Genomic DNA, 27752 nt, shown 5'->3' with positions numbered 1-27752 from the left:
CTGAATCCCGTTGTCCATGACAACTGATTGTCCTTGAAATACTGTGTTTCTATACCTCTGATCTTCTCTCAACATGTGTTTTTGGACTCTTCCTCTTTCTCACAGATGGGAAGAAACACATTCGTATAATCTCTTGGCCACCGGGGGTGAAAGGTCACTCGCGGATCTGGGTAGGAAAACGGATCCTCACGCTAGGAACTGGGGGTGGTACCAGGTGTAGGGCAACCTGGGACCAAGAGAGTAGGGAGAAAGGTCAAAGTATTCATCCACAAAGGAATCACCCCATCCCTTGGCCTCTTGACCACCACGAAGCCCTCCAGGCACTCTGCTCAAACCATAGCATCTTCACGGGCGCCTTGGGTTCGATGAAAGGTGTGCACCTGCGGCGGAATACAGGTAACCGCGGGCCCGGGTCCACCGAGGTTCCCACTGCGCACAGCTCCGGCGCTCACCGCTTCCTCCGCCCACTCCTCGTGCGGTGCTCGCTGCTGCAACTCCCGCCTCGGCTGCAGCAAACCCGAAAGCGCCGGGGTGGGCGCGCGGGCCAGCGCCGGGAGCTCTGGGCATGCTCAGTCGCTCGGGCAGGGCTCGGGGCGCGAGCCGGGCTCCTCCTGCACCACATTCATCCGCTGCCAAGGGGAGCAGGCGGGCGCTCGCAGGCTCGGCGCGCGCTGCCCGAGGGAGGACCCGGCCGCCACCGCCCCGCCGCCTCCTGGAGCCATGGCAGCGCTCGGCCACCCCGCCGCCTTCGGCCGGGCCACCCACGCCGTGGTGCGGGCGCTGCCCGAGTCCCTGTGCCATCACGCGCTGAGGCGCACCAAGGGCGACGAGGTGGATTTCGCCCGTGCCGAGCGGCAGCATCAGCTCTACGTGGGCGTGCTGGGCAGCAAGCTGGGGCTGCAGGTGGTGCAGCTGCCGGCCGACGAGAGCCTCCCCGACTGCGTGTTCGTGGAAGACGTGGCCGTGGTGTGCGAGGAGACGGCCCTCATCACCCGACCCGGGGCGCCCAGCCGGAGGAAGGAGGTAACTGTCCGCCCCGCGACGCGAGGGGCGCGGCCGGGAACGCGCGCCGGGCCCTCCCCCGCCGGCCGCGCGGGAGTTGCAGGCGGAATCGCGAAATTGGCCCCCGGCTAGTTCAAAACTTCACCTTTTGGGGGAGAGGGTGTGTGTGTGTGTGTGTGTGTGTGTGTGTGTGTGTGTGAGAGAGAGAGAGAGAGAGAGAGAGAGAGAGAGAGAGAGAGAAGTTCATTGTTCACGCCTCCTGGCTGTCGGCACAGCTGGGGTGCCTCCAGGACGCCCCGACTGAGTGTGGTGGTGCGGACTCCGGCAGGTGGGTGGGGTGGGGAATCCACCTCACTGGCATTTTTTATGCGTAAAGAGTGAACAGTGGTAGAGGTAGTGCAACTCTGAGCGTTTCCCAGAGAGGGTTGCTGCTCCTGGCTGGGGGAGGAGTCTTGGGGGACAGCGCTGGTTTGTGACACTGAAGCCCCCAAGTCCTGCCTAGGGCTCGGAGCCGCGCGTGCCTGAGGAATCAACCCGGTGTTGGTGGCACAGACCTAGGGCGCCCCGAGTTACTTTTTAGTGGTGGCGAGTGAGTCGGGCAGAAAGCGACGAGTGTCAGGGGAGTGGTTTGTTGGTGAGCTGAGAATACGTGTTCATGAATAGGCGAGGTGTGGAAAGCTGTCCTCGGCGTAGGGTGTTGGGGGTGTGTGTCTGTGCGTTTAATTAAAAATGGTTGTTTCAGGGGCACCTGGGTGGCTCAGTGGGTTAAGCCACTGCCTTCGGCTCAGGTCATGATCTCAGGGTCCTGGGATCGAGTCCCGCATCGGGCTCTCTGCTCAGCAGGGAGCCTGCTTCCCTCTCTCTCTCTCTGCCTGCCTCTCCGACTACTTGTGATTTCTCTCTGTCAAATAAATAAATAAAATCTTTTAAAAAAAAAAATGGTTGTTTCAGAAATTCCGTGATTTTTACGATGTTTTTAAACTTACAGCAATTAGAGCTTTGTGTGTTCGCAAGGGAAAGTGGCTACTTTCAAATAGTGCAGCTTGTGAAAATGGCTGTGATGGCTTTAAACCCAAGGCAGGTTAATGGGGAGAAAGAGAGTGAAAATGGATTTTAAAATGCCATCTGGCATGGGTTCCCCTTATCACCAGGCTAAAAGCCCAGCCTCAAGACTCTGTTTCTGTTGGCATCAAGTGGCATTGCAAGAAGCCCCTGGTTTCTTTCATATCTGGACGGTTAGGGATTCCTCCCTCCCCATTTCGTCTTTATTCGGTTGACATTAGAAATGCCTCATAGAGCTCATAGTTAAAATATGCTTACTCTACACATGCTTCACTACTTAGTTGATAGAACCATACATGGGCTGAGAGAATAAGCATATTGCATTTATTTCTTACTGAGACAATTCAGCCGTTGTTCACCCTACCTTAGCAGAAAACAAAAAGAATAACCGGTCTCATATTCTTTACCTTTTATTTCCTTTGCCACACCTTTGAGTCATTGAGATAGCCCACTCTATTTTAAACTGATAAGCATATAACCCCACATGAATACTTCTGGTGTGTCCTAGGCCATAGGGCACAACTGTGGTTTGTATTTAAAAGAGTAAAAGACGTTTCAAAAACGCTTTCAAAATGGTACTCCTTTGATGAGGGTAGTCCAATTTCCTGTCAAGAGGCTGTTGCTCGTTTAATCATCCATTTCATTTTTTTCCTATAATAAAACCTTCCAAATTTTGGCTTCCCGATTGTAAGTGGGCAGTGATCCTTCTCCCCTGTCAGATTTTGAGGCATACATTTTAAGCTGGCTTCACTCTTCTATCAATCTAGTGGCTCTCTGCCAGAGACCTCACAGTGTGGTGGATAGGAATACCAGATCATAGCTAATTCTGTGACCTTGGGAAGTGTCTCTTGCCTCAACTTTCTCACCTGAAAAGTAGACCTAATACTTATTTCATAAATTTGTTGTACTAAATTTGTTAATCCATCTGAAGTTTATAGGGTAGGACATTTTATGAATGGTGGTTGTTATTATTTACTTAACAGTGGGTCATGGAAGATTTTCTTTTTTTTTGAGCAGTGAGAAGTCTGCTATATACTGAGGTAGTTACAGTGACATTTCCCCTTCCCACGGTGAAGGGGAGTCATATTCACACCTTAGGATCCATCCTAATCTGCTTTGTAGCACTTCCTCCCAGCTTGAGTTTCCTAAAGGAGCATATTGTCTCCCAAAAATGCCTTTACCGTTGCATTTGATCTGAATCAGCAGAGTAACAGGTCTTGTAGCCAGAGAGAACACGGGCAGTTGTGTTGGATGGGGTACTTCCAGAAGGCAGGGCTATGCAGTCTTCTGGAAGACTAATACTCTTTGAAATCTCTCACCAGTTCACTGCCTTAGTTGTTGAGTGAATAAATGAATGAAGAAATGCTAACTAGCTAATATTAACAAGCTCATAATAATTCCTTCAAGGTTCTCTTTGGACTGTTGTATATACTCTTCATGTGATACCTACCTCCCTAACTGAAATTCCACAACAGCGAAGGCATTATTTTAAGATTATTGCCGCTGATCTCCTTGCCATCTGTCTCCTTACTCTCCATTCCGTTCTCCATGCTGTAGAGTCCAAGTCTCTAAGCTGGTCTTTCTAAAACTCAGATCTGATCCTGTCCCTGCTCTGATGAAGCTTCTAGAAGAACCCTCCATTAAGCTTGATAAACCCATGGAGTTGTCCTCTGTTTGCCTTTCCAGTTTCAGTTCCAACTCTGACCCTACCCCAGGTGCCTCCCAACCTTTTGGCTCAAGCCAGGTTCTTTTACTAAAGCTCACCACGCCGTTCTTTTCTAAGCATACATTTCTCCTTTGTCTAGGACATTCTTCCTCTTTTCTCTCTTCTCCATTCTACCTAGCTGTACTACTCATGCATCATTTCTCAGTTTGCTGTTATCATTAATATTATCAGCTAATCTCTATTGGGTGCTTGCCATTTGCAAAACATAGTGTCAGATTTATGACATGGATTTCACTGAATGCCCACATCAACCCTTTGAGCTCGGTACTATCATTATGCTTACTTTAAAGTTGATGGAACTGAAGCTTAGAGAGATTAAATACCTTGGCCAAGGTTATAAAGTGGAACCAGTGAAACTAGGACTTGAACTCGGATTTGTAGCACTCTAAAGCTCTAGTCCCAACCCCTGTGATACTAAACAACCAAGCGTAGGGTTGGTCTTCCTTTTATGAGCACTCTAACTCTCTGCACTTCCTTCTATGGTATCTTTCATACCATATGATAACGACCTGTTTTAACTTTCTGTATCTCCCCACTATTATAAGAACTCTCGGGACAAGGATCACATCTGCATTCCTTAACATTTTATTCCCAGGACCTTGCACACAAGAATTATGCAGCAAATGTTTTGTTGGACACGTGTGTCCATGACTTTAGATCAACCTTAGGTTTTCTTGCTTAGGACATATTTGGTGTTTTGCAGGCATTCTCAGTGGAGTCCCAGAAGTTTCGTTACAAGTACAGGTGATTTATAATTGTTTTGTTTTTCTCTTCCTTTCCTTGTACCTGTCTCTGTCTCTTGTTATTTTGCTTGTTTTTATAATTCTGGAAAATTACTTTGTCAAAACATAGTGATATTTAATGACTTTTCTTCCTTGGAAGGAAGGACTGAGAACTGAACTCAAGAAAGTAACACTTCTGTGAAAGCCACAGTGGAGCCTCCCAAGATTAGTAAACTGCAGGTGCTGTCTGCAGGACGCTTAAGTTTTAGTGAAGAAAACTGCGTGTAGAGAGTCAGCAAATAATGTTAATTGTCTCATAACTCTGTCTTCATGAAGACAGACAAATTAGCTTTGAGAACCAGTCATAGTGATGTACTGTATGGTGACTAACATAACATAATTTAAAAAGAAGAGAACCAGTCGTATTTTAAACGAATTCAGCTTGATTTTAGAAGAACAAAAATCAACTTATAAATGCCAGCATCCTGTAAACAAATACTTAAGAGCTAAAGTAAGACAAGTGACAGAATGTAAAAGGATTGGGTTTAAAAAAATTAAAAATTTTGGATGGGTTATACATTTCTGCAGCACCAAATTCAGAAGGTACAAGAGGATAGATAGGCAGTGCAAGTAAGTTTCCCTGCTCTTGTACTTGACTTACCCACTTCCCTTCCTTAGAGGCAGCTACGAATAACATGTTCCTGATTTTCCTTACAGAAGGTTTTTAGTACGTAATGATTAACTGGTGAAGGTTACTCAAGCAAAATTGTAAAGTATATCCTGTGCCCTTTTGCCCCTCTTTCAGATTCATTTTATCCTTTCCCAGGTACCAAGGATTAGTATGTGGGATATTCTGTCCAGGAGTAAAAACACACAAACTCACTCTCACAAGATGATAATGGCCTTAATTATCCTTTCCTGGACCGTTTATATTTTTAGGGGCTTCTTGAGGAAGAAGGCAATGCACATAGCACACGGCAACAAATCCAAAAAGTGGAATTGGACATTGGGTAGGGACATGGAGGCATAAATGGAAGGCATGAACAAACCTATTTAGATAGAAATTCCCCTTTTGTTAGGGCACTTTACTGTTTGGACCTATATATTTTGGCCCTGGGTTTATTCTTTGGTTAGGCTAAAAGTATAACCTTGATGATCCCAGAGCAAGGTGAACATCAAGACTATGTCTAATCACTAGCTAACATGTACCACGTGTGTGTGTGTGTGTGTGAATTGCAAAACATGTTACTATTATCAACTCTATTTAAAAGAAGGAAACTGAGGCTAAGGTAACCAGAATTAAGTAAGTTGTCCAAAAACAGACAGCTAATAAGTGACAGAACTGAGGTCTTCATGAAAATGTGAAGTTCATTTTTCCTTGATATGCTTGTAGCCAGTTGTGGTTAATAATAACAGAACATTAAATCAATACAAAATAACTACCTGAATCCCTTTTTTATGCAGCCAGCAATATGCAAATCTCAGTTGATATTAACGAGGTAAAAGTTTTACTTCCCTCCTCTCATAAATGAGAGTAGATTGTTTTCATTTTAGTTAAATAATAATAATGTGATCATTTACATGAAACCCCAGAATTATGTAGGCACAATTTGTGTGGAATTGTATCTTCTTTACCACCAGACTGGATGATTGCTTTTTAAAATGCATACATTTTCTCAAATTTCTTTTTAACATTAGGTGAGAAAACTGCTCTTACTCTCACCAAGATGAAAAGTAAATGTGCTGGAGGCTCTTTACATGGCAACGGATTAACGGCTCTTGATAAATCGTCACCTCCAACTGGTTGGAACAACTGCTCCCTTTCAGGATGTTGCTTTTTGACTCCACTTGGCCTTGGCAAAAATTGTTTGGAAATTGATGTGTCTTGGAAACTGGAGTGCATCTACAAATAATGCAATCTATTCCCATGCAGTTGATCTTGAAAGCCTTGAAAATAAAGAACATAGTGATGAGTAGGGAGTGACTTCTATTAGATACTATTAGCTGAAAATGAGCTTTCTGCAGAGATTTCTAGGATCATTAGAGAATCATTATAAGACTAAGAAGGCAGAGATGGATCCTTATAATTCAGATATGGTGGAAAATAGCTTTTGCATGTATTTAAATTTTTGTTGAGCTCAGATTTCCTCAAAATTGGTTTTATTACAGTAATGGTAGGTGTCCATCCATTAATATAAGCCACAACACAGAAAAATCTACTTAAGACTTTTGAACAAAGATTTACCTTCTATTGCTTTTGAATCATACATAAATTATTCATGGCCTCTTATGATTCTCAGTATGAATTTGGAGATGCATGTTTAAAAAATGAGTGCTGGTTGTTGTTTATTTCATGGGCATTCGCTATTAACATCTGTAATCACTTGAGAAAGCCTCATTTTCTACCTGGAGACTTGGACACATTGTAGAGTTCATTACCCTACTCAAGGGATATCATGATTAAAGGTAAAATAAATGAAATTTTAATGAAAGAAAAGTTTCATTCATCTCTTATGCAGAGCACAGTGAGTTGCTCATACCAGATAGTCAATAAATGTTTATTTACCAAAGCTAAGTCCCCCATGTTCTATCAAAATGCTCCTCTGACCTTTGAAGTTAGCTTGTATTGTTTTCCCTAAACTGATATTAGGTAATAAATCTGTTAGTGTCCTCAGGCTCATTTCATAAGCAGGTACTTTTCATCCAAATGGACAAGCAGGAATAATCTCAAACAACAAATCCCATTTAAAAATGTGTGCATGTAATCATTGTCAAACAATTTAATGATGTACATTGTCTTCCTGAAGCTGAGTGCTAAAGGAGGAGTAACATCACATGGAGAGAATAAATAACCAGACTTTAGACTCCTGTTTCTGAATGTTTAGGTCATCTAAACAAGTATAACTAGAGAAAACAGCTCAGCAGAGTACAAAGATGAAAGTACATGTTATTACAGGGTTGGCTTAATTTTGCCCAACAAATCAATGTGGGCAAACCTGACTTAGTTTATGTTAGCAAATTAAAGAGAATACAACTTTTAAGCTGCTTTTGCAACTGGATGAGTTTATATGGGTAAATTTTCATTATTGTGAATAGGAATACATCAACATTTTGCTTGATTTGAATATGTTTAATTAATTAAACAGAACTTTGCCTTTATTAAAGATATTTTGCCTTGATTTCTTTGTTCTTGTTTTGTTTAAGAAGTACTAAAATTTTCTAATTTGCTTTTGGTACTAATTATGAGTGCCATGATTATATTAAAAATGACTGTACTTTAGAAGGTAAAGGAATACTAGTTGTATCACTCCTATAAGTTTGTTCATTCAGCAACTGTCTACTAGATGCCAATGTTTGGTGCTAGGGAGACATATAGGTGCTATATGTTCATTCAGCAACTGTCTACTAGATGCCAGACCCAATGTTTGGTGCTAGGGAGATATAGCTGAATTAGATAACACTGCTGCTCTCAGGATCTCACAGTTCACTAGGGAGGCAAACTGGTGGCAAATGCTTGCAGACAAAGGGGATTGGTTTCACAACAGGGTTCTGTCTAAATGTTATGGAAGCTCCAGGCAGAGTGTCTGACCCACATCAGGACCTCTCAGAAGAAGAGAATATTGAGCTAGAAGTAACCAGGAAAGGAAGAAAGGCAGCCTTCCAGAGACAGCGAGCACTATGAGGTAGGATAAGGGTGATAGTCCAGTAAAAGTAATTTCATTAACATTGAGGAGGATACAGCATTGAAAAAAGCCTGCCTGTGCCCTCTCAGAACTCTGAGATTTTGTTCCCTAGTTCCAGGTTCACCAAGAGAGCTACATCCTTAGCTGTACTTCCTGTTCGGGGCCTGCAGCGATTTGACCCCTTATCACAGCCTACTCCTAATTGTGCACTCCAAGACCGAGACTTATTTCTTGAGGTTGCTAGAATGCCATTTGGTAGGGGAGTAATTTTTCCTCTTTGGTCCCAAATTTGTCACATTAGGATGTATCGGGTAAACCTGGCATCCCATAGTATATAGTTATATATAACATTATCCACGTCAGTGGCCAGTAAGAGAAAATTATTTCCTCTTTCCTGTCAAAATGTGTTTTTATTCACAAATCTTTCCAGCTTTGCAGTAGACATTAGTGAATCTCACACTAATATAAATCAAATGCAGCCTAAAGTAAACATCCATCTGTACTCATAGGTAAAATATACTGCAAAAGGCAACATGGTAGGGGTATCACACTATTCTAGGAGCGGGGGATACTGGTTTTGATTTTTTGCAGTGGTAGGAATATCTAATATTCTTTCCAACTTGGAGATGCTGTGTTTTCTTTCTGGGCCTCAGGGATAGGACGTAAAGGGTAGGGGGAAAAAAAAGATAAGGAGATGTGGAAAAAATGATGGGCAACGATGATAACTTAGGTTTGTGAGATGGGATTAGGGTTTAGAGAATAAAGAATACTGGCTTTTTTTTTTTTTTTAAAGATTTTTATTTATTTATTTGACAGACAGAGATCACAAGTAGGCAGACAGGCAGGCACAGAGAGACACACAGAGAAAGAGAGGGAAGCAGGCTCCCTGCTGAGCAGAGAGCCTGATGCGGGGCTCGTTCCCAGGACCCTGAGATCATGACCTGAGCTGAAGGCAGGGGCTTTAACCCACTGAGCCACCCAGACGTCCCAAAATACTGGCTTTTATTCAACTTGACACATCCTTGTCCTCTGTAACTAACCAATCCTATGACATCATGCCTTGGTTATGATAATCCATTATGAGATAAAGCTGAATTTCCCAACTCTATTTCAAAAGCTCAGCTCATGCAACCATTTATAGCATATTTAAGTAATTTTTTATTTAGAAAACTTAGATAAGAGCCACTGGGAGAGTGTAACATACCTAGACCCACGTACTGTCTATCATCACATGACTTTCAGTGTCTGCCAGTTGATGTTTCTGTGGTAAATGTGAATCAATGACTTGAAGAAATGGAGAGTGAATGAATGTGGAGTATATACTGTGAATGAATGTGAAATATGTAAGTTGTGTTTTTTGTTAGAACTAAAAGTCTTGACTTGCCCATGGCAGTTCTTTCTTACAAACCCTCTATGCATATGTGTTGATTTCCATTCCTGGTGCTAAAATTTGGGTTTTGTTTTCAAAATTTCGACTTTTGTCTTCCAAAACTTCATAGTTATTTTTCTGAATAAGAAAAAAAAAAAAGGATACCCATTTAAATGTAGCCTTTCTGTAGTTAGCTATGTACAGTTTAAGATTGTTAACAGTAAGATACTGATGTAATTATTTTTAAGGTTTGGAGATGTGTTTGTGGTAAACTTAGACTTTTTTTTTGTCTGAAATTATTCAAAGAGCTGAAATTAGCTAATTTAATGCTCTTGGTATGGTTAAAAGATAATGGAAAAAACACATCTACTTTATTCTCTTAATTACATTTTTTGGGGGTCGTAGGGAACCCTCATTTTGCAAAGAAAGAATAACATAACTATAGTTTGGCTTTGGGTCATATTTTAGGCCACTATGATATAAACATATTTTCCAATTCCAGAGCTTTATGTGGAGAAATTTAAATCTAGTGCTTTATTTTGAGGTACTCAAACCATTTTATTTTTGCTTTTGGTATTCTTCTTTCTTTATACCCTCTTAGTCCTTCATCGGGGCCTAGGTTTTCCAGTTCTCCTTTCTGCAAAAAATACAGTATTGGGAGACAGAGAGACCCTCGTCACAAAGGGTGCTGCTTTCTTCATTTTTATGTTATTCTCAAACTAAACATCTCCAAAGCTTTAGGCCTCCCCTAGTCTCCAGGCTTTCCCAGGCCACCCCAAATATGTGAATAGTTTAGCAATGAATAGAGCACAGCTTCAAGACAAGGCTTTTTGTACGGTTGTGTGTGTGCATGTTTTTAAACTGCTGTTCTTCACCTACCATAGAAGGGTCATGAAATCAATTTAGTGGGTCATGACCAGCCCATTTATTTTTACTGTAACAGAATCAATAGAAAATGTCAGAGTGTACTGCAACATGGTAAGATGGTGTCATGAAACTTTTTTTCATTTGTATACATTTGTGTTTCTATGTATACTAATTAGCTATATAAAATGTGTTTCTTACTATAGGTCACTGCCAAAAAAAAAAAAAAAATGTGAAAACCCACTGTGTCTCCTTTGAATTGGATTGCACCTCTCAGCCTCTTTTTAAAAATTCTGGAGGACTATGCTTGTTGTCCAATTGGGATCTGGGAATCCTGGCCAAAATCCTAACTGTTTCTCTATGTGTATCAAGTCATGCTTGATTTCCATTTGCCTAGGTTGGAAATTGGACCTTCTGGCTAATTGGAAACCCTGTCCATCAGGGGCAGGAAGCAAAGCCTAATGGAGGAACATGAGGAGGAGAAAGACTTTCAACTCCACAATTTGCTAGAAGCTGATTTTACCTCTCCTTCGGTGACATTCTATACCAGTTGAGGGAAGGTTACATTAAGACAGGCAAGCATAGTTTCCATATGAACTGGCATCTTTTTCATTTTTTTGCAAGTAGAAAATGTGGTAGCAGTAAGAACTGAACCACTGAGCTAACTGCATCCAGGGGTGTTGACGCCTACATTTTCTTACTAGCAACTTCCAGATGGAAGCTGAGATCAGCAAGGATCCCAGGAAGCCTCAGTGTCCAATGTTAGGAGTCCCGTTGCATTTGGAAATGGAAATTCAGGACACTTCTTTTTTTCTTCAAAGAACCCCAGAATATGTCAAAACACAGAATGTCCTAGAACATAATTATAATGTCCATGCCATTCTCAGACCACTGCCTAAAGGCCTAGAAGAGACCTTGAAAAATCACTGGTTTCACCATTTTTTCTTCACACTCTGCAACACTAAATAGGTGTAAATCCAGCCTTTACAGACGAATGCTCAAAGGAAATTTAATTTTCTTCCCCAAGTAACCCATTTTAGCAATATTTGTTACTGTTAGTACTCACACTAAGTATGAATCATTTGAACTAACATATAGGTTGGGGTTCATTCTAACAAAGTGTATTTGACTGGTTAGTAACAAGTTAGTCTGTGATTACAGGGAAACCGTATCTGATTTTCAGTGGTAACCCCCCTTTGCACAGCTGAGCATCCTAGTACTAAGAGTGGAGTGTACTGTCTCACACCTGCTCTTTTGTCTCCCTCTAAAGCAGTGCTTTGAAGATTTTGGTAAGAGAATAATTATAGAGGCAAACAGTGTGGCCATGACTGGAGAAATTGTGTGTTTGTAGGAAAGGCATTTGGAATTGTGCATCTCGGAGCTATACTACATGAGGAAAAAAATGGGTAATGCATTTGTCATGTCCATGACAACATTTTTCTTTGTGAGCACTGAGCTGGATAACTGAAGCCTCTGAGTGGTTTGCAAGAAAACTGAGAACGAATATTGCTTCTAAACTAGTCCCCAGAGAGGAGCTTCTCCATGAGGGAGAGAAGGAGTAGGGATTTGGGCTAGAAGATTTTTTTGAAAGTAAGTGCAGAAAAACATACAAGATATAGCCCACTGGCCTCAGCATGGCTGAGGTTCAATTACGATTCGATTCACGCTCCCTGAAACACTCGCCTGCCCTGAGGTCAGCCTAATGACTGGAAATTCTACAAATGCAACAGCTACTGTCCCTTGGACTGTTTTAAACACACACACACAGTTTATATACACTCAGCATCAAGTTTGGATAAAATCAGTTTTCTAACAAAGCCTTTCTTGTGCATAATGTTTGGTAGTAATGAAGATCATCAAAACTAATTAGAGGGATTCTCGAGTTACATCATTTTGGTGGACTACTAGCCAGGAGAAATATTTTTTTGAATGAATTCTGCTTTTTCACTGGGCTCTTTCAGCTTGTAATCAACTTCGTATCACCTTTCCTTCCTCTTAATTTCACCCTTTTTTGGAGCTGTCAGTGGAGGAGAAGGAATGTATGCAGTCCCTGGAGCTTTCTTACCCTTCTTTACTTTCCTTCTGTTGAGGAGTTCTCATAACACCATGAATCTTTCCTCATATTCTGGTCTGGATAGTGATTTTCAAATTACAAGTTTCAACTCAGAAGTAAATCATAAAGTCCACCTAGTGGGTCCCTCTACTTTTTGTTCACACTCTTGTGTAAATGAACTGGAATTGAAAATGTCAGAGCACATGCATGACCCATAAGACAGCCAAGTATTGTTTCCTTTATACACGTACATACAGTTCCCTTGTGTGTTGTGGATTGTGACATAAGGTGTATTTCTGGCTGGAGGTCATTGCTATTGAAATCTGCTTACCTAGGAAACCAAGATAAAACTTAACCAAGTACTAACATTAGCTTTTATTGATACTCTTTCTGTTTGCAGCAACAATAGAATTTTTTTAAAAAGATTTTATTTATTTATTTGACAGACAGAGAAATCACAAGTAGGCAGAGAGGCAAGCAGAGAGTGAGAGGGGGAAGCAGGCTCACTGCTGAGCAGGGAGCCCGATGTGGGGCTCGATCCCAGGACCCTGGGATCATGACCTGAGCCGAAGGCAGAGGCTTTAACCCACTGAGCCACCCAGGTGCCCCAACAATAGAATTTTGACATGTGTCAGAGCCACTGATTTTCATTGAGCAAATAGGCAGTTTGTCTCATTTTATTACCTGGTAGGAAGGTGGAACCACTTGTCTCAATGCAGCAAAATGCAGGGGATGGAAAGGCAGAGAAGAAACATACCATAGGTGGCAAGTTTGGGGTTCTTTTCAGAAGTAGGTATTTTCAGATATCAAGGACTCCATCACAAAAATGGTTTAGAGTGTTTCCATACACTTAGACATGACATCTTCATTCGTAAATCAAATTATGATGATGTGTTGTGATAGGGCAGGATAGCAGGTACTCTGACGGCATACCTGTTATGAAAAGGGCCACATTAGAGCCCGGTACGTTTTTATGTTTTGTTGACCCCAGCCTCTTTCCCACTGACTCTCCTTTCCCCTGCTCCCCACTAATCTGCCCACGTGCATCTTCAGCTTGCCCCACTCCCTAAATCCATCATCACTTGAGGTGCTGGGTCATCTCAGGTGCTCGAGCATTGTTGTTCCCAGGATGCACACCTCTCACACCAAGTCTGGTACCTGCAGAGACACGCTTTTAAACTACCTCAGGAGGCAGACCGATTCCTGGGACATTCCTTGAGCTGTGCTTTCTCTTCCTTTCCATTGCCTTCAAGAGCGGAAAAGGACAGCTAGGAATGCAAATTATGGTTCCCCGGCTTATTAGCTGAGTAACAAGTAGCTTGTTGAGCAAGGGGAACTTCAGTTTCAACATCTGTAACAATGGGGGTGGTTTTGAGCATCTGTAAGTTTGTTATGTGCCTAGATTCATTAACATGTTAAAGTGCTGAGTTGTACTTTGCACAAAGTAGCTCTTCCTTCAGTGCTCAATCCCTCCTTTTCTGTTGTTACCTGTTTGTTGTATTTCTAGAGAGCAGTCATTGCAGCCCATAAGGTTGAGACTGTTTTTTCTCTTCCTACTTCTTACCCTGGAAGCTAAAGAGCTCCATCTCTTCAGCTTCCGGCATGCTGCCTGTAGCCTTTCCAGATGTTAAGACTTTGCTTAGGAATTGGGATCGCTGGCTCTTGTATTTTTGTACCCTTCTGCTGGCTCTACCGAAACATGCCAGGAGGCTGGGAAGACCATTAGAACCTCTGCTTGATCCTCAATGGGCACCTGGGCCAGTCCCCCAGCACCTGTGTGTGCTGCTATACAAGCAAGTCCCGTGGGGACCCTGGCTTTCGCTCCACGTCATTTTGTTAGGAGCAAGTCATCCTCAACTGAATCAAAAGATGCTGTTCTTTCTGTAATTGTTTTTCATCCTCTGATCTTCTAAGCAAATGAGTACTTAGAGAATCTCTGCCTTTAAATTTACCATTTGATCTTGAGCCAGTCATTTATGAGTATTTAGATTTGAATTCGTATTTTTAATATGTTTATACGTTTAGTATGTTTACTTTAAGAACTTTAAATTTTTTGTTTTATTCATCTTTTTATTTATTATTACCATTTTTATTGAAGTATAGTTAACATACAATATTATATTAATTTTAGGTAATACAACATAATCAATCAACAAATTCTATGCATTATACAGTGCATTTTAGTATAGTTGTACACAATGTTACATTAGTGTCCCGTGTATAACATAGTGATTCAGCTAATCTATATGTTATGCAATGCTCACTACCAGTATAGCACCCATCTCTCACCATATAGTGTTGTGATTCTCTTGACTATATTCCAGTAGAATTCTATTCAAATAGAATAGAATATAGTCAAGAGAATCCCTTTGCAGTCACTGTGCATAAGATACAATTATCCCTGGCACTCCTTAAGTGGAAGCCTGTATCTCCCACTCCCTTTTGCCCATTTTGCCATCTCTCTGCACTCTCCCCTTTCTGGAAACCATCAGTTTGTTCTCTGCATTTATGGTCCCTATCTGCTTTGAGGGTTTTTTTGTTTGTTTTGTTTGGTTTGGTTTGGTTTTTTAGATGCTACATATAAGCGAAATAATGTATTTGTCTTTGTCTGACTTATTTCACTTAACATAATACCTTCTGGGACCATCTACGGTCTCATAAATGGCAAGATCTCCTTCTTTTTATGGCAGAATAATATTCCATTATATATGTGTGTGTACATATATCTATGCATATATATGTATATACATATATATGTACACACCATACATCTTTTTTTATCTATCTGTTGAAGGCACTTGGATAGCTTCTATGTCTTGGCTGTTGTAAACCTGCCATAAACATAAGAGGGCGTACATCTTTTTGAATTAACATTTTCATTCTCTTTGGGTAAATAGGCAGTAGTGGACTTACTAGATTGTATGGTAATTCTATTTTTAATTTTTTGAGAACCTCCATACTACTTTTTACAGTGCCTGCACCAATTTACGTTCCTACCAACTATGCAACAAGGGTTCCTTTTTCTCCACATCCCTGTCAATAATTGTTATTTTTTGGTACTTTTTCGGCTACTATTCTGACAAGCATAAGGAAATACCTCATTGTGGTTTTGATATGCATTTCCCTGATTAGTGATGTTGAGCATCTTTTCATGTATCTGTTGGCCATCTGTATGCCTTCTTTGGGATAATGTCTGCTCAGGTCCTCTGCACATTTTTTTAATCAGATAATTTATTTTTATGGTGTTGATTTGTGTAAGTTCTTTATATTTTGGATATCAATCCCTAATCAGATATATAATTTGCAAATATCTTTTCCCATTCAGTAGGTTCCTTTTTTGTTGTTGTTGATGGTTTCCTTTGCTGTATAAAACCTTTTATTTTGGCGTAGCTCCAATAGTTTATTTTTGCTTTTGTTTCCCTTACCACAGGAAACATAGCTATAAAAATATTGTTAAGGCTTATGTTGAAGAAATTATTGCCTATGTTTTCTTCTAGGAGTTTTTATGGCCTCAGGTCTTGCATTTAGATCTTTAATTCATGTTGAGTTTATTTTTGTGTATGATGTAAGAAAGTGGTCCAGTTTTATTTATTTTTTTTATGTAGCTGCGCACTTTTCCCAGCACCACTTTTTGAAGAGACTGTCTTTTCACCATTGAATTTTCTTAACTCTTTTTTTCATAGATTAATTGACCATACAATCATAGGCTTAATTCTGGGCTCTATTTTCTGTTCCATTGTCTATATGTCTATTTTTGTGCCAATACCATACTGTTTTGAATACTACAGCTTTGTATTAGATCTTAAAATCTGGGATTGTGATACCTGCAACTTTGTTCATCTTTCTCAAGTTTGCCTTGGCTATTTGGCAACTTTGTGGTCCATGAAAATTTTAGGATTATTCTAGTTCTGTGAAAAATGCCATTAGTGTTTTGAGAGGGATTTCACTGAGTCAGTAGACTGCTTTGGATAGCATGACCATTTTAACAGTATTAATTTTTCTGGTCCATGTGCATGAAATATCTTTCCATTTGTTTGTGTCATCTGCAATGCTCTTCATCAGTGTTTTAACCTCATTGGTTAAATTTATTCCTAGATATTTTATTCTTTTTGTTACCATTGTAAATGGAATTGTCTTAATTTGTCTTTCTGCTACTTGGTTATTAGTATATAGAAATATAACCAATTTCTGTGCATTAATTTTGTCTCCTGCAACTTTACTCAATTCACGTATTAATTTGAATAGTTTTTTCATGGAGTCTTTAGGGTTTTCTATGTATATTATCACATCAGTTGTAAATAGTGACAATTTAAACTCTTCCTTATCAATTTGGACGTTTTTTGTTTCTTTTTCCTGTCTGATTGCTGAGGCTAGAACTTCCATTACTGTGTTGAATAAAGGTGGTGAGAGTGGATATCTTTATCTTGTTCCTGATCTTCGAGGAAAAGCTCTCAGTTTTTCACCATTGAGCATGATGTTATCTGTGGGTTTTTCATGTATGGCCTTATTTATGTTGGAGTATGTTTCCTCTAAATCTACCACTTTTTTGAGAGCTTTTATAATGAATTGACGTTGAATTTTGTCAGATGCTTTATCTGCATCTCTTGAGATGATCATGTGATTATTATTCCTCATTTTGTTGATGTACTATGTTGATTGACTTGCAAATATTCAACCTTCTTGGCATCCCTGGAATAACACCCACATGGTCATGGCAAATGATATTTTTAATGTATTGCTGAGTGTGATTTCTTAATATTTTCTTGAGGGTCTTACATCCACGTTCTTCAGGAATATTGGCCTGTAGTTTTCTTTTTGTGTAGAATCTTTATCTGGTTTTGGTATCAGGATAATGCTGGCCTCATCGAATGTATTTAGAAGCTTTCTTTCCTGTTCCATTTTTTTGGAATAGAGGAAAATTGGTATTAACTCTTCTTTAGATGTTTGTGAATCCTTCTGGTCCTGGACTTCTGTTTCTTGGGAGTTTTTTTTAATTACAAATTTAATTTTGTTACTACTAATTGATATGTTCACACTTTCTATTTCTAACCCAGTTTTAGAAGATTGGACGTTTCTATAGATTTATGAATCTCTGCTAGGTTGTCTAATTTGATGGCATATAATTTTTTAAAATAGTCTTATAATTTTTTGTATTTCTATTGTATCAATTATTGCTTCTTCTCTCCCATTTCTAATTTTACTTATTTGAGCCTTCTTTTTTCTTTAAGAACTTTAAAAATTCTTACATTGCAAGGTAAAATTATACTTGGAATTGAGTCTTAGTTTCACTTGTCAGTTATATAATAGTGGACAACTCACAAGTTTTAATTTCCAGTAAAATATCTTTCTTCCTGATTCCCAAGGATGTTGAAGATCAGTATTCTGAGTACTGTGATGACTTATACAAATATGATGACACCGTACATAACATTGTTATGGCCAATGAAGGATTGTACATAATGGTAATAGCAACATTATTATTTATGAACTAGGATAATGGGCTTTTCTTGAAGATGTCTCTAACTGATGAGATCTGACCATTGTCACTTGTACTGTGACCACTAAGCCTTGACAACCCTTTGAGAATAGAGGTTGCTTTTAAGGCTTCAGTCAACTCTAAAGATGCAGATCTACTACTTACTAGCAAGGTGAAGTTGGGGAAATAAATTTTGGGTACAGTTTTGTCATTCTGTAAGAAAAGAAAATGTGACTTCTATTCATGTAATTATTATTGAGTGCCTGCTGTATGTAAAACTGATAAACAAGTATGATGGCTGTCCCAATGAAGCCGAATGGGGGAGTCTAACTAGGGAGACAAACATAAAATAAATAATTACAAATATATGCATATTTAAAAATAGTAAGGGCTGCAAAGGAAGAAAATTATTCATAAGGTTTTAAAAATAAGAGACCTTTGCTGGAAAAGACCCTGAGTATCAGTTCTTAGGTAGACATCTTATTAAACAGTAGGCAGTAAATGTTCTTTGATCAAATGATAAATAACTGGTCTAATATGATATTACCAGAGATACCCCCACAGGCATTAAAGAGGTAGGTTGGCATCAAGGGGGACCTGGACTAGGAAGGCTTAAAATCTTTACTTATAAGCATTGTAGCTCAGGGCTGGCAGATGATTGCTGTGGACTTCAGGATTCCCGTCTATAAACTAAGGATAATGTTGTTCTAGGTCAGCCTCTATTGTGTTGAGGTTTAAATGAAAAAAAAAAAAAAAAAAAAAGAAGAAAGAAAGAAAAAGAAAGAATATGAAGGTAGACTATAAGATCAGGGTTGTGGGTATTACAAAGTGGATACCTGTGAACTGTAAACTCAGCACCTATAGGACTTGATCCACAACCTTCCCTCTCATAACATCACAATACCTAGAGATGGGTCCCCAGTTCCACCATCCTCTGTAGAAGTCTTAGAACCAGCTCTTAGAGTACTGTGGCCTAGCTCAGTTGGCTGTCAGACCTATGAAAGTAGGATCTACAGCAGTGGCACTGAGTGTGGCTAACTTTTTTGCTGCATGTTAAAAGATTAGCTATTTTATGGGACTTCTGGGGAAAGCCCTCTAGTTAGAGCCAGGAGACTAATATATCAGAATATGCACCCTATAAAAGACTTTGGGAGCTAGGTAGGCTTCAAGAGCACATGTGACTACCACTTATTTGGTACTGTGTTTGCTGTTTTGTTTACCCTACTTCATCTCAGCCATATAGTCCCCCTCATTTTACAAACGGAGAAACCGAGGAGAGGTTACACCACTTGTTTAAGGTTAAGTAGTTACTAAGTAGAACTGAGATGGACAGCCTGGTCTAGGCCAAGACCTAGGTTTAGCCAAGGTCTAGCCAAGACCTAGGCATTCAGCCACAGAACCACAGAAAAGGCACAAAAAGCCATGCCATCCATTAGACAATTTGGGTTAGCAAGACACTATCAGTGCAAACACCAAATTCACAGGCTTGATGCCCCCAAAGGGCAGCTGTCCAATCCATTAATGAGGAAACTGAGAAGAATGAGAGACAAAGGCTTCTCTTTTTGAAAACATGGTTTCAGCTCAGCAGCTACCCATCTCTCTACCCCTCGTCCATGAGGCCAGCCCAAAAACCTTCCATACAAGGAGAATCACAGATATGCTGGCCAGCATCTTCAGCCGTGCATTTAGTTTGGGCTTGGTATTGTTGGCAGGGTTCCTTGCCAAATAGTTAAGCAACCCATGGAGAACCTTGACCTTAACTTATAAACACAGAAGGACATGCTGAGTAAGAGTCCGAACAGGAATCCTGGGATGGTTCCAACTCAAGGAAGGAAACTCCCCTGGCTCTCTGAGTAAAAGACAAGGGTTAATTCCATCCATACACCCACACTAACTGTTGCTCAGCCTTCCCGGAGCCAAATCAAAGGAAAAATTATGTGAGTAATACATGAAAGAAGTAGATTGTCACTATTTTTGACATAGATGTTACCCTAACTCTGTGTGTGTCTCATTTGGTAACATAGACCCCCGGCCAACAGTATAAACGATAATACAAGCCGTAACACAAGCGAGCTGCAAACTTGTCTAATTCTTGTACACCTGAGTTTTGGCTGAGGGAGCCCTGATAGACCTAGAAGCATGTCTGTATCTTACTGTCCTTGTACCTTAGAGGAGGGAAGGTAGGATGACAGGCCTGGCTGTAGGTTCCAGCATCCCTTAACCTTATAACTAAGACACTTAACTTCTGTGATGGCTTGGATAAGCCATTGGCTCCTTACCCTTCTTCTCTCTTTAGTTTTGTTCTTGGGACCATATTCAAGAAAATGAATACTTTTCTCACACTGTTGATCCTCTTTGGACAGCTCTGATTTTCTTATGAATATTCTTTTTCCCTTCTATAGAGGACTGGAGTCCAGCCCCTGTACTCTAGCCCCATGGGGACTTATCTCTGGTCTGCTCTGACTTCTGGACCCCGCAATGTTCGTCTCTCCACCACCACCACACCTCTTTCCTAAACCCTCAACCTCACCTCCCCCTTGTTTCTGCTACCACATTTTCTGGATATTCATTCTGTCTACCTGTTTGGATTTCTACCTACCTGTCTCAGTGTGCCTGGATCTACCTTTCAGGTTTATAGACGCCCTTATAGGGCAGCCTACCTTCTTCTGGTTAATTCTATCCCCTACAACAAACAAGAGCATAATACCGTTTATCATGCATTTACTATATGCTAGCACTTTAAACCCATCCTTCTCATCAGCTGCCTTTATCCTGTTCCCAGCTCTTGGGGCAGTCCGTCTATTAGCAGAGGAGTTTAGGATTTAGTCAATAGTCAATAATCAGTAGTAGTAGGTCAGCTTCATCATTTCTCTTGTTGGCCTTGTTCTGACACGACCCTTGGTAACGTTTCAGATACTCAAGTTGTACCCTGGTTCCATTGACTGCATTTGTATCTTGATCTTGCTGATTACCTGTCTGGATCTCCAGTGAAAGACCTCAAGACTGACCTCTAGTGTCCTGAACGGGAGACTTCCTTAAGTTTACGGCCAAACCGTCTGGTCCCATGTTGTGCCAGCCTTCTCATATATTTGCCTGGTAAATGTCAGGCCAAACACTAGCCTGCCGTATGCTGGGGTGGACCTATCAGCCGGTTCCCTTTTTCTGGAGTTGCTAACGTCACTGCCAATTCTGACTCTTCTTCCTTCTGCCCACAGTTAGAACCATCCCTGGTTGACAATTCTCTGGTGGACAATTCTGCTGACTAGACCTCAAATCCAACACATCTTCTTATGTTTTAAAGTATCTGTTAGGTTCAACCTATTGGAAAGTGTGGAATAAAGTGACTTGACTTGAGCATATCCTTAATTTTCCTTCTCCCTTCCTACCTCCTGTAATAATTAACTATCAATTAAATGCTACTTTTCTGACTCAGTTCAATAAATCAATCTGTTCTTGGAGCCCTGACTAAACTGACTTTAGCATGATTTAGTAAAATGGTATTTGCTGGTAGAAAAGTGATCTTAATGTATTTAATTAAGCAGATTAAAGTGTGATTATCTCCATTGTCCAAACTGTTTTTGTAGATTTCCTGTGTTTTTTGTTGTTTTCTGTGGAAGAAAAATTATTCACATTATTGTAATTCCATATAGTGCAAAACTAGAACAAAGGAAGTGATGCAGATCCTTTAGCAGAAAGGTCATTTGAGTCATTGGAGTGTCCTGAACCATAGTGGGAACTTAGAGCCACTGTTGATGCACAGCACATTTTTTCAGATTATGACACCACTCATTTATGTAGATGTTTTTCATGTGAATATTGGCTCTGAGGAGAGCAACAGATATTCACTTGTAAACAAAGGTGGGTGGTGTGAGGAGGAAGTGAATCCTTTGTAGAACTCTGAAATAAACCAGATCCTCAGAATGCCTCATTCTTAATAATTCCTGACATTCTTTATCTTTTAGAAAAGAGGTGATGAAGAGAATTAAAAAGCAAGATTAGCAATGCTAAAAACATGAACTCTGATTGATGATCCAGGGTAACAACTTCAAACTAACAGATCTTGATGTTCTCACAAGAAAGGATGATGAAGATTCTGGCTCTCAGTCATAATTGGTTGATATTTACTGCTGAACACAGCACAGCACAAGGTCTCCATGACTTCCTTGGTTAGAGAAAGTGATAAATACAGGGTCAGAGCTGACTTGTTTTGATGATTGACTGTGAAGGAAGAAAATAGTTTTGCAGAAGAGAAATCTTTCCAATGTTTCCATTGAGGATTAGCCTGTCAAAATTCAGACAGCAAGGGCCAGTGTAACTTCTGGTTGACATTTTGCATAACTCAGACTGACTAAGCCTACAATTCCTGGTAACTGAATTTGAATTTTTGGCAAGTTTTGGAACTAGATAGGGAGCTATCAGATCTACCTCCAGGCTAAGACTAGCAATCATATTACTAGGTCAATGATTTTGCATTCTAGTCAGATTATTGTAGATTGTGGCAAAACAGCAAGACCTATCCATGTCTGCTGCAAGAAAAAGAAGGAAATTGTAAGAATATATTCAAACGGAAACCAGAAAATCGTTTGGAGCATGGAATCTCTTTTTTCCTCATGCTCCTTTTTCTCTGTGGATCTGCTTTCTCTTACTCTGTTTCTAAATAACTTCAGTTTCCTTGTGGTCCAGAATTTACCTCGTATCTCCCTAACTTACCATATCAATGTGACTCAGACTTGCATTTTCTCTGTTTCCAACTCCCAAATGGGGAGTCTCATGGGCCCATACTAAGTTTTTGAGCCAGGCAACCAAGTCATAGGGAGTTGGCCAGCCTGTGAATAGGCTAGATTTGTGTCAGGCCCCCAGTATCGGTTCATTCAGCTGTGTTTCAGAAAGATCATCGTAGGTTTGCTTAGAGCGGCAGAGTCTTTGAACAGGACAGATTCCAGAATATAAACAGACAGGCAGTGGTTGGTGTCTCACATATGACTAGCTACCTCCTGTTATAAGTGAATCTGAACACTGAACTGTGGTGGGGGCGGGGGAGCTCTGGTGAGGAGACCACAGTCTGGTCTTTTTTCCCTTTGAGTTTTGAAATTCAGTGATGATGGCCTCCTTTTCTCTCCTGATAAAAGATGGCCTATCCTATAACCCTTTTCTCTTGCCTCCAGGTGAAAACGCAGACATAAAATGCTATTGCTGCAAAGAGGGTGGTGAATGAGAAGGAAAAGAGCAAATGGGAAGCGAGAAGGAGGAAGAAAAAGGGAGAAGAAATGGCTAGAAATGAGACCTTCACTTTGCACCGGGAAACCTAATCCATCTCCATGATGCTAAATCATAAATCAGATAATCGGCGGTGGTGTTGGGAGGTTTGAAGGAGATGTAGAGGGGGAGATGGAGCCTCAACAGGTGGGAATTCCACCTTCATGTCTTTGATGTGAGATTGCCAAAGGATACAACAAAAGGAGGACTTGAAATGGAGATGAACCACTGAGCAAGGCCGGTTTTCAGGCTTTCCTTCTTTCTGGAAGCATTTCAGGGCGCCTGGGTGGTTCAGTCCATTACGTGTCTAGCTCAGGTTATGCTCCTGGGGTCCTGGCATCAAGCGCTGCTTTGGGCTTCCTGCTCAGTGGGGGGTCTATTACTCCCTCTCCTTTGCCCCTCCCCCCACTCTCATACATTCTTTCTCTCATACATTCTCTCTCTCTCTCTCTCTCTCTCAAATAAATAAACCTTAAAAAAAAAAACCTGAAAACACTTCAGTAGAAAAGTTCATGAGAAGTCTCGGGCAATAGAACTCAGCATGGGTGTCTCAACCTCTAACCAGCCCCAATTAGAGATGCACCAGACAACAAGCATCTGGACATTCCAGACATCTCTGCTGGGCTGTAATATTTTGGTTTGCCATTGCAACAAATGGTCAGAGTTGCAGATGACATTTAACTGTTTGGAATGATTTGTTTGGTTTTAAAATGTCACCTGATCTTTTCTTTCTTTTTCTTTTTTAAATAAAATCTTTTTATTTATTATTTTTTATTTTTTATAAACATATAATGTATTTTTATCCCCAGGGGTACAGGTCTGTGAATCGCCAGGTTTATACACTTCACAGCACTCACCATAGCATATACCCTCCCCAATGTCCATAATCCCACCCCCCTTCTCCCAACCCCCCTCCCCCCAGCAACCCTCATCTTTTCACTGAGCACACACCCTTTAGGAAAGAGGAGAACTCTCTTTTTTCTTTTGTGCATCTTACTTGCTTCTAACATTAATCATCTCTCCTAATTTGATGTCCTATGGTTTGGCCTGCAAAGCCACATATATCAAGCTTCCTAAATATCTGGCTTTGGGTACAGCACTTACATTGCACAAATCAGTAATCTTTTACCTTTTTTTTTTTTTTTTAAGATTATTTATTTATTTATTTGAGAGAAAGCATGATCACGGGGAGGGGCCGAGGGAGGAGAAGCAGACTCCCCACTGAACAGGGAGCCTGACCTGAGCTAAGGGCAAAAAGATGCTTAACCAACTGAGCCCCACAGGTGTCCCATCTTCCTTCTTCCTTCTTCCTTGAAGCGTTCACAAACTCTGTGGTGTCTGCACATACGCTCTTTTGTAGTTACCTATTTTCATGATGCTGTCCCTCACTGATCTATAAACTCCTTTCCTGCATCACCACTTTCTCTTTTTTTCACCTGTGAGTCTCCAGCCCTGAGCACAGTAGGTGGTACACAGTAGGTGCTCAATGAATGTTCATTGTGTTGATTAGACAGTGTTCTGTACAGCTTAGTATAAGCAATATTTTTGGAACCCATTCTGTGGAGCCATGTAATAGGTGGCAGTGTGGGTTTAGTGGGAGGAACACAGGAGTTGGAATCAAGGCATCTGTGTTCAAGCCCTTGACTTGTTCTTTATGAATGTGTGGCTTTGGTCACAGTCTTCCTGAGCTTTGGTTTTCTCATATGTAAAATAGGGATAATAATGATTCCTGCTGCTTAAAACTTTGGTGAAGATGAAATTTTTTTTTTAAATGTAAAATGTCTTTTTATTGTTGAAGTGTTATATAGAAACACATCATCATGGGGCGCCTGGGTGGCTCAGTGGGTTAAAGCCTCTGCTTTAGGCTCGGGTCATGATCCCAGGGTCCTGGGATCGAGCCCCGCATTGGGCTCTCTGCTCAGCAGGGAGCCTGCTTCCTCCTCTCTCTCTGTCTGCCTCTCTGCCTACTTGTGATCTCTATCTATCAAATAAATAAATAAATCTTTAAAAAAAAAAAAGAAAAAAAAGAAACACATCATCAAAATCAACCTTCTGAAATTTTGTAAAATAATCCCCCTTAGATGTTTGATTCAAGACAGACCATCTCCTTTCTGCTCTGTAGTGAACATGTCATAGAGTTGAAAGCTGTGTTATTATGAGGATAGTACATATGAAACATCTGGTACAGTGCCTAACATATAGTAATCGCTCAGTGGATGATAGCTGTCATTACTGTTTTTACTCCTATTATTATTAGTATAATATAGCATTTCCTCAGCTGGTTCAGAGGAAAGCAGTTGGGTGATCCAAGAAGAGTAATGAATCTTCAGTCCTCATACAGTTCTGTAAATCTCTATCCCTGAACAAGCAACTGCTTTCTTGCCTTCTCTTTCCAAATTCTCATATTCATGTGTATACTGTAGGATAACTTTTGAGCTCAGAGAAGAGAGCTATAAAAATTTATGTGAGTGTAGCTGTCCTCTTGAGCATGTACTTTAATTCTCTCATCTGTCAGATAGCAGAACCTCTATTAAGAATAGGAAGACTATAAAAACATCTGCATTTATCTGCAAAGCTGATACTCTGCTTTATTTAGAAGTTGAGGTGGAGATGGAAACCCTTCAAGTACTTGATGCCATTGAGCCTTGTTAATTTGTGAAGGGGTTTTGTTCTTGCCATTTTTTTTTTCTTTAAACCATTCTTAATTTTCCAACCCTGCTTTTTTGTTGGCTTCAAATGTGCTCACCAGAGTCCTGCCAGCTTTAGTTGGAAGGAATATATTTCCGAGCTTAGTTGGACATCAGTTTTTTTTGGGCCTTGCCCAGACTTTCGACAGAGAAGGTAGTGTTAACAGGGTTGATGGTGTCTAGACAGTAAAATCAGAAACTGTGTAATTTATGTTGTATTACAGACATCCACTTCCCGGATTGGAAAAAGGAAACTGGTTTTTATCTAAGGAAGTTACAGTAAAAACCAAAGCCCTGGGGTATTTCTGACCTATGAAAAGTTGAAGCTTGAATAGTTTTACATAACATTCTTCAGCCCCTTCAAAGACAAGAGTTATTGAGAGTATTACTGGGTAAGGCCAGAGATGAAAAACAAACTTCCAAGTTCCAGAAGACAATTCATAGAACTGTATAGTGATCGTGCATTGCTGCTCACCACTGGTTGAACCCCTTTATAAGCTCACAGTTCAATTTCGGTATTGCACACCAGTTTTAGAGGAATATGGGAAAGTTGGAGAAAAAAGAGGCTAATAGCCAAAGATGATGGAGTTGTTTGGACCTAAAGAAAATTGCAGATTTTCAAGGATTTAAAAAAAAAAAAAAAACACAAAACAAACAAAAAATAACCCCTTCGCCTTTTAAAAAAAAAAGCATACTCTTGATTAGGAAAAAAGTATTAGATATTTAAATATCTTGAATCCACAATATTTGTGTTTCTTTTCATAAGTATCAGATGTCAATATACAATACTGTCAAAAGTAATGAAAAGGAAAAATCTTAATAAGTTAGGCAAAATTTATGTGAAACTAAATTTTAAAGCCCATGAAACTTTTGTTTTGTTTCAACCTGGATAATTATCTAGCTCTTTAATTAAAACTGAATTTTTTTTTCAGAAAAGTATAATCTCTATGTACTTATGAGACATCATATCAAAGGCTGCTCTCTGAACCATTTTAGAACACATGCATTTAAAATGCTGTAGCCTTATTAATATTATGCATTAATACTAGAATTTGCTTTTCAATGATTGTTTAAAAGTTAATATTACTTAAAATAGAAAAATTAATTATCAAACTTCATTAACAAATAATTACCTTTTTATTTTTATTGGCTGCTACATGACTCCACTAGATTTAAATCTCAGTTTAATCATTTTCACCAGCATATACTAGGTCCTAGTAGTCACTCAGTGAATATTAATTGAACTGTATGTTGAATTGCTTCTAAATTTTACATAGAAAGCACCTTTTCATGTGTAGTAATTAGGTAATTAAAATTTGTTTTAAAGAGCAGGTAGTTTCAGAAATTATATATTAATATTAGATATGTTAAAATAAGAGCATACTATATAATGTACTGATTGCTACATATTCATGACATGTATAATATGAAGAAATCTCTGTTGCAGCCAAAGATTGTGGTAAAAGCCTTTTCCACAGCACTGTACCTCTTTGGCAGAAAGACTTGGAGGTCGTAAATGCGTCTGACACTTGGGAAGCTGAAGTCACTTGTTCAAAACTGGCTACTCCAGTCTGGGGTGTTTAGATTGTTGGCTTCCCAGGGTGAAAGTCTGCACCTTCTACAGTTTCCGTGGTTCTGGCACAATGATGAGAATATAGAGGACACAGTGGAATATTCTCAGTTAATTGGTGGAATTGTCTGTTTAGAATGAATTGGTAACCAGCATCAGCTGGAACATTAGTATTCCACCACTGCTAATTATGGTTGAATGCAATGTTTGGAAAACTGCAAAAGTAATAATAATAGTCACCATTAATTAATGATGATAACAGTTACCGTTATATACTTGCCG

At 40.0% G+C, this 27752-nt stretch overlaps 1 protein-coding gene and 1 long non-coding RNA gene across 2 annotated transcripts in view; one reads left to right on the top strand and one right to left on the bottom strand.

Moving 5' to 3' along the window:
* The first annotated feature begins 586 nt into the window (after positions 1 to 586).
* The window catches only part of DDAH1 (dimethylarginine dimethylaminohydrolase 1), a 134594-nt gene continuing 107428 nt past the window's right edge, over positions 587 to 27752 (top strand). Inside the window, exon 1 of the mRNA XM_059136976.1 lies at positions 587 to 1023. Within this exon, the coding sequence (XP_058992959.1) occupies positions 721 to 1023 (303 nt within the window). The 5' untranslated portion in view covers positions 587 to 720. The remainder of the gene's footprint in view (positions 1024 to 27752) is intronic.
* LOC131809684 (uncharacterized) lies at positions 6229 to 27514 on the bottom strand. The gene is made up of 3 exons (XR_009345257.1): positions 27387 to 27514; positions 13166 to 13414; positions 6229 to 6459 (listed from the first exon to the last, which is right to left on the bottom strand). It is a non-coding gene; the product is annotated as an uncharacterized LOC131809684 (long non-coding RNA).

The sequence above is a fragment of the Mustela lutreola genome, chromosome 10 (genome assembly GCF_030435805.1).
Source record: "Mustela lutreola isolate mMusLut2 chromosome 10, mMusLut2.pri, whole genome shotgun sequence".
Lineage (NCBI taxonomy): Eukaryota > Metazoa > Chordata > Mammalia > Carnivora > Mustelidae > Mustela > Mustela lutreola.
Note: the sequence above shows the minus strand (reverse complement) of the source record. Positions and strands in the feature narration are given on the sequence as shown.